The sequence below is a fragment of the Micropterus dolomieu genome, linkage group LG15, assembly GCF_021292245.1.
Source record: "Micropterus dolomieu isolate WLL.071019.BEF.003 ecotype Adirondacks linkage group LG15, ASM2129224v1, whole genome shotgun sequence".
NCBI lineage: Eukaryota > Metazoa > Chordata > Actinopteri > Centrarchiformes > Centrarchidae > Micropterus > Micropterus dolomieu.
This window is the reverse complement of record NC_060164.1, coordinates 7926294-7933632: the sequence shown is the minus strand read 5'-3', so window position 1 is coordinate 7933632 and position 7339 is coordinate 7926294. Positions and strand designations below refer to the sequence as shown.

Sequence of the window (7339 nt, the reverse complement as noted above, 5' to 3'; positions counted from 1 at the left end):
GGGTTCGTGAAAATACTAAAAAGCCTCTGCTCTCACTCAACTGGTGGTGATGGTGAGAAGAAAGATTGCTCCAGACAGAAAGAGATTTGTCACATTAGAAGACGATGTTTTCTTGGCTGTTGTTTGGATTCCCATCACTGGACCAAAGTATCCATTTTGTCCTTTCATGTGAAGAAAAAAATGACAGTGCTTACATAGATCTGCCACTAAGCACAAACACAGACAGTCAGTGCCTGAGGAGGATATTAAAACAGGTTTCCTTATTTGGGAATCATTTATCCATCTGCAGTGTTGCCTCATGGCTGTGTGTTCTGTCCTATGACTACAGCACCATAGTCATCCTTTGCAGTGATCGAACTGTTCATAACTGCACAGAGAATTTATTTCAAATGCTCCCCTCCTCACTCAAAATAAGCAGCCTGGAATTTAACAATCACACTCAAGATGAGTGACATTGCAAAGGCACCAACTTCAGCAATTAAGTAGTCTCTAATTGTAGATAGAACCAGCGCGAAAGAAAATCATTGTCTATTTTGTTTTGTAACCCAGGTTAATTAAAGGACATTTGTTGAATTTTAATTAAGAAGTGAAATATACTGAATTGACCTGATAACTTTAAATTATTTCATGAAAAACCCCTTGACATCCAGTGAAAGAGAAAGCCTTTATCTTGTACACAATACTTTATCAAAGAATCACATATAAAAACACACTTCTCTGAAGAGAAAGCTTTAACTGTTATTTTCATTCTCATTACTTTGCTCCCACTGACTTTGTGTTAAAGCCCTCGACTACTAAAAACATTCGAGCAACAGAAATACACACAAACAGCACACAGACCCTTAAGTTTAAGATTAGAATGCAACACACACAATTCAAAAATATATCCTCTAATCTTGCAGTAGTTGCATTTTTTTCTTTTGTACGATTAGAAAAAATACACAGTTAACTGAATTCATTGGGGGAAATGCTTTAACAAAGTTACAAGTTATACTGTATTTTGCACCATGGCAGCTTTGGATACAGCACTGCTCTATCCTTGCTAAGTGTCTGCAGTGTCTCGTGTGCCATTAAGCATCGGTGGAAATCATGATCTCCCGTGTGTTCATGTGAGTGTTCACTGCCGTAAAAGGTGTGGAACATTGTGCCCTGCCAGCGTCCTGAGGGTCATGTATATTCATATTGACATTTCCAGGATTCACCTCACCATTCTGTCATGTGTGTTCGCACGTTGTCACTTCAGGGAGGGGCGTCTGGTCCTGCATGACCACTTGAGGGGGAGTGGGGGCAGGGCGAGCGTGGGCCACCGAGTTTTTCTGCATCTCCACCCCAAAGGCAGGAGAAGCGTTCTGCAACTGTCTCCGGTACTGCACAAAGCTGCAGGTCTTTAGGATGATGGCCAGCACGTTCTTTCCTATTAGGATCCCGGATACCCTGGCGTCCCTGTACAGAATCATGTTCCCCCCGCGGATGAAGAGGGTGATGATGTTGATGGTGACCAGGCTGAGGATGGGGTACAGGAGCATCTTGTGGGGCACGATGTTGATGCCCTGCATGCTGATCTCACTCAAGGACACGCAGGGCAGCACGAGCAGCAGGATGTAGCAGTAGAAGAACATCAGGCCTTCCGCCCACAAAGGAAGCCCCTTTTTTTGAGGCTCCCACAGGTTGGCTTGAATGTCCAGTATGTCCAGCAAGTCCACCACCACCCAGAAGAGGCGATTACGGATCTCCTCGCGCTTCTTGAAGGCCCGAACATACTCCATATGGTCGATAGCAACTAACACCACAAACAGCACTGGGATGCAAATGGACAGCAGCAACGTCAGCGCTTTCCTTGCGAGAGCGTCCAGGCTCTTTCTGTCTGCCTTGTAGTTTTGATACACAAAGTAGACCTTGATCTCCAGCACAAAGATATAAAGGAACCAGAGGACCATGGCGTAGCCTCGCTTAGCTGTGCGTACCTCAGCACCCACCCACACCGCCACGTAACGCAAGACAATTAGGAAGCAGATGTCTCCCACCATCACCATGATGCAGATGCCAATCTTGCGTGGTCCGTGGTTCTGCTCTACCAGGTAGGCATCAATCAGCGCCATGCTGCTCATGATCAGGATGGTGGAAAGGCACACGTGGGGCTTGTTGGTGGGAGGTGGAGGTACCATCCTTGCCTGGGTGAAAAGAGGAGGAGGAGTGTTGTTGAAGAGAGAGTGCAGAGGGCACTCAGTTTGTCCACTGAGGAGGCAGATCAGATTGTGCTGCTAGACAGCGGTGTTCCCCTCCATTGCTTCTGCCTTGGCCAGAATCCAGGATGCATTAATAGGATTCACACAGATCACTTCAATCAATCTCCACTCGAGCCCAAGCCACCTGCCGGGTAGACAGTACCCCTCATTTAGTAAATTATGTTCATTGGCAAATGGTCTGTAAACATACAGGTTCACTATTGTAAAAAAAATTAATAAATCTCACGAGGTGTGTTTGCCGTTTACACCCTGATAATCATTCATTACACACAACACAGCAGTTTAATCAATCAAGAGTCCCATTTTCTGTTATTAAAAGAGAAAAAAAGCAACAATGTGTTCTCATTACAGATTCACTTCCGACACCCTTGTTTTCATACAAGCTTTATGCCTTCAGAGATAAAAATCCAGCTGAATACTCACTTGTGTCCCTCTTTGTACTTTATCCTAATGACTGGCAGCGAGCGATCATCCATGAGACTGCACTGGAGGTTCACAAAGCCCATCTGTAATCCACAGAAGAGAGGAGAAAACGCACGGGATCCTCTCCTTCTCTGACAGACGTAAATCCACCAGTCATGGATATATTTCTCTCTCTCTTTTCAAGCAAAAGAGAAATCCCAAAATATTGCCGTCATAATCCACTTACTGCTCAGACTGAATCAGGATGAGGCATCTTAATGGTCACAAAGACCGCTCTCAATTTCTGCAACTAAGAATAGAGGTTATTTTTGTGTTGTGCTTAGATAGGGGGTTTAAACCTCCAACTCCCCCAAAAAGGAAGTTATTCTTAGTGGGAAAATCTCTGCAGTCCTGCTTAAAAGAGAATTTCCTCTCCAGAAGTTTTCCTCTCCATCATCCACCATCCACGGACAAGAAAACAAAACATTTAGTATCTGTTTTCCTGTGTAAGTTTGTGTGTTTCAGAAGAAGAAGGTTGTAGCTAATCTTTTGAATGCAGCGTATCTGACTCACCTTCCCCACTTAGCTGTGTGTTTGTGTGCATGTGTGTTTTCCCGTATGTTTCTGTGTGTGTGTGTGTGTATGTGCAGGTATCAGCTGTCTCCACGCTTCGTTGTCGCTGTAAACGCTGCCCCCCCGGCGGGGTCCTGGCTGCTGCGCCGCTTTCTGTCTCCTGCTCAAGCAGCTTTTGCCAGGGACACCAGGATCAACAGCGCCAGTGGATTCCCCTGTCTCCACTCAGCATGCTTTGCCAGCACCACCAGCGCTGTGATACTCCAACGCTGCCTGCCTCTTGCCTCTGCCCGACTGTCTCTGTGCCCTTCTCAGCCCTCTCTGCGAAGTCAAAGAGATGCTCCTCTGGTGCATTCAGACACACTCCCGGGATTCTTTTTCTTTCTGTGTGTGTGTGTGTGTGTCTCTCTCTCTCTCTCTCTCTCTCTCTCTCGCTACCACCCTCCTCTTCCTTCTGCCTCTTCTGCTCAAGTAAAGGCACTTGCTGTGTGGAGGTGACGCTCAGCAGACCACAGCTGCAGAGCCAGGCAGAGAGAAAAGAGGTAGAGAGAGAGAGAGAGAGAGAGAGAGGAACAGAACACTTTTCCAGGGGGTGGAGAAAAGCGGGGGTTGGGTAAGTGTGTGTGTGGGGGGGGGGCAGCCTTTTGCAGCTTATCTAAATGCACAACTTCTCTCTCTCACCCGTATTTTTTTTCTCTCTCACATCCCCCTCTTCTTTTCACATTGTGTCTTGTGCTGATATCCTATTTTCTCAGGCTGTTTCGTTGTTGGCTCCCAGAAACAGCCCTGGTTTCCTGGCTTCTTTGAGAAGCCCATTAAGGCACCGTGCATTTTTTTCCTTTCCATGTGGTTCAAGGTGCGGAGATGAAAAGTGATCCAGAGAGGAGAAAAAGGTGGGGGGAGAGGAGATGCTCTCCAGTATGGGATGTAGAAAGCCAGCTTCCCAGCAGGCTGTGTGTCTGCAGTCTGGGGAGACATGGGGGGGGGGACCGGGGTGAGGCGTGCAGTGGCTCCTCCTGACAGAAAGCCTTTCTATTGATCTACTGACAAAGCAGTGAATCAGGAGCCTGAGATGGGACCAGAGACCAAAAGAGATGCGGGGCAAGGGGAGGTACAGATGAGGAGAGAGCGAAGAATAAGAAGAAAGGTCGGGCGGGGGGGGCAACAAGATGAGGATGCAGAGTGACATGATGAGAAGAGAAAAAATAAGAGCAGGAGATGTGTAGGGTTGGGACTAAATGTCAAGGGAACATTTATATCCTCTGAGATGTAATAATGCCTGGGGCTGGGAGATAATACTCATGCAAAAATGTATAAAGGTAGGAAAAGGTTGGTGTGTTTGCTCTGCCATGCAGTATGCTAACACCAGCTAGCTCTGTTTATCCAGCTGGGCCAATTAGCAATAATCCTTCCTCAGAGGAACCCAACTGCTTTCATTACTACAGTATGAAGCCATTTACCGCTCACTTCATGAAGTGCCGTTACTGAACAGTCAAATGTATTGGTTTTCAATGCAGGGTGGCTGCACTTTTCAACTGTGTAATGACAGCGAAACATAATTTCAATCAATCATGCAGATTTTTGCAGTTGTGAATGGATATGATAACAGATTTACCAGCTGTGGATCAGCTGACAGCGGCCATCATGGCTGTTTATGACTTCTATCATGCCTTTATCATGGAAGCATATGGAAGCTTCATGTCTGAAAAATTATGAAGTCAAGTGAAACAGCCGTTTGCCTTTCAACAAGCTGCTTACTTATTGACTATTTCCTCTGGATTTATCGACCATAATCAAGCCATGACCAGCTGGGAGATGAATTATATCCTACTTTGCAAATTGTAAAGTTTGTGTTCCCTAAACAGCGTTTTCATTTTAGCCTTTATAAAACACATGACAAGCTTCAAATGAATACCGACTGGTGCTGAAATGTTACTGCAATGCATTTAACAGATTGTTAGAGATGGTTGCCTGCCGGTTAGAAAAATCATTGTGTAATGAAAGGTCACAGGTCTGATCCCCATGACAAGCAGTGCCGCCATTAACAGCCACGTGTCCTTGAGCCAGACTCTAAACTGCAACCCGCTCACTCGTTTGCTCAAAGTCACTCTGGGTAACAGCATCAGCTAAACGCCTGAATTGTAAATGTAAATGAGTGGATGGCTTGTCTGTTCCACAAGGGAACAGCCCTGTGATCTTAATAGTTTCACTCCCCCTAAAATCAGTATGGGAGATTGATACAGCACCTCTATCATCCACTTTGCTATTCCTCCCACATCTCATCCAGTAATCTATAATTTATACCTTCATTTACATGCCTTTTGTGGTATACAATGGAGTCCGAGACTATGTTAACGTCTCCATTAAAAAGGGCAGTTAACCTGGGCTCGGACTCTGAATCACATCCGCTCGAATATCTTCATTTATACATGCTCAGCATTCCCCCTTTTGTCTTCCTTCACTGTGTGATTATAATTCATGAGCGTAGAGGAAATAACATCACTGTCCCTTAAGGGTATTGTCTCTTTTAGATGAAGCTGATTTATGCACAGGTTTATGTTTTTTTACAGTTAGTTTGTGTCAAAATTCTCAGTCCTGATTAATGTAATTATACTGTTATACCAACACAAGGCTATATTTTTTGATTTATGAGATTTTAGCCACCTAAAATACATCCAGGAGTCTTGTCTGTCCTGCTCTCTCTCCTTCGTCCATCAGGTTCTGCTCAGCCTCGTACAGAGGACTGTCCTTGGCTCCTGGACAGGGACACTACATCATCACTGTTGAGCTCCAGGCAGGCTAACACACAACAGATAGCAGATGATAAAGAATGCCGCCACATACACTACAACATAAAGCACCTACAGGAAACAATCAGAGGACTCAAAGTAAGGAAGCCATACAGTGGCTACGCTGTGGCTTTCTCATCCTGGCTTTTAGAGTTGTAGTGAAAGTGGTTCTGTTTGGAAAAATAAAACGCTCAATTGGATCTCTTAGCCTTTAAATGTGGTATTTGCCTTTATGCAAATATTTGAGCATGCTTTCTCATAGCACACTCCATTTTCAGAAATGTTCCCTTGACAACCAAGTGCAGCAGCTTGAGAAACATGTTTTCTCATCTTGTCAGAAAAGATATCATGGGAGAAATTCAACACTGCAAGCTGCACCTTGAACTCAGCTTAAATAACGCATAAAATATATTTTCTAAACATTGCTGTTGGAGTGAAAACAAAATTGGGCTTTCAAGTGCAGTTTCTCCTTTTGGCTGATTGCAATTTCTGATTCAATCAGTAGCCTATTCTTCCTTCCCCCCCTTGTGCTTACTGTTTATATCACCTCTCTGATCGTACATTGTTCCTATTTTCTTCTATTTATTCTATACTATTAACAGATTTGACTTTGTATTTTTGCAAGAAATCTATTTAAAAATCTATTGCAAATACAGTACTGTATGCACATTTTCTTGTGCAACTTTTAAACACATCATGCACTTTTCTAACAAAATTACATATTTATTTCATCGTCGTTTCCCCAGAGGGGTTGAGATAGATATTAATGTATACCTAAGTGCCACAGATAGGGGCATAATTACAAGGGTTTGCATCACTGAATGAATTGGCTGATTTGATTTCCTTTGTGTTTAGACTGCAGATGATTTACTTAATAGTCAAGAGTGAGGTGTCATTAATGTCACTGTGCTGTGTCACGTGAAATCCAGAAATACCGGCAATTAGAATTTTCATGAGACATGTCACCATGTTTTGACAAGGAATGCAGGGGAAATGTGTCCGTCTTTGTCTCTGCATTTGTCTTCTTCATACAGATGAGTGTTAAGCAAAGAAACAAGTTTCAGTGCCACGACATTCAGCATGTCATGATTTGCAGCTGTTAGTAGTCGGGGGGGGGGGGGGGGGGGGGGGGGGGGGGGGGGGGGGGGGGGGGGGGCAATGGACACAAACATGGATTAATTACATGGGTTTGGCAGCCAGGATTCAGTGTCAGCAAGTTGTGAAAAGATTGGGGAATTTACATCACCAAAGACAATTTGTCCATGAAGCATAACAGTGGAAATAGGACACATAAATCACATTAGCTGTAACCCTGAGTCTGCCATCGAT

At 44.4% G+C, this 7339-nt stretch overlaps 1 protein-coding gene across 1 annotated transcript; it reads right to left on the bottom strand.

Annotated features, from left to right (window-relative positions):
- Positions 1-1108: 1108 nt before the first annotated feature.
- LOC123984310 (transmembrane protein 121-like) lies at positions 1109-2804 on the bottom strand. Its single transcript, XM_046071129.1, has 2 exons — positions 2670-2804; positions 1109-2370 (listed from the first exon to the last, which is right to left on the bottom strand). Exon 2 carries the CDS (start codon positions 2163-2165, stop codon positions 1215-1217), a length of 951 nt encoding a protein of 316 aa, XP_045927085.1. The 5' UTR covers positions 2166-2370; positions 2670-2804; the 3' UTR covers positions 1109-1214.
- Between the last annotated feature and the right edge of the window lie 4535 nt (positions 2805-7339).

Bases quoted from the DNA above. Each gene is read 5' to 3' on its own strand.
- LOC123984310 (XM_046071129.1), bottom strand. From the start codon at position 2,165: ATGGTACCTCCACCTCCCACCAACAAGCCCCACGTGTGCCTTTCCACC.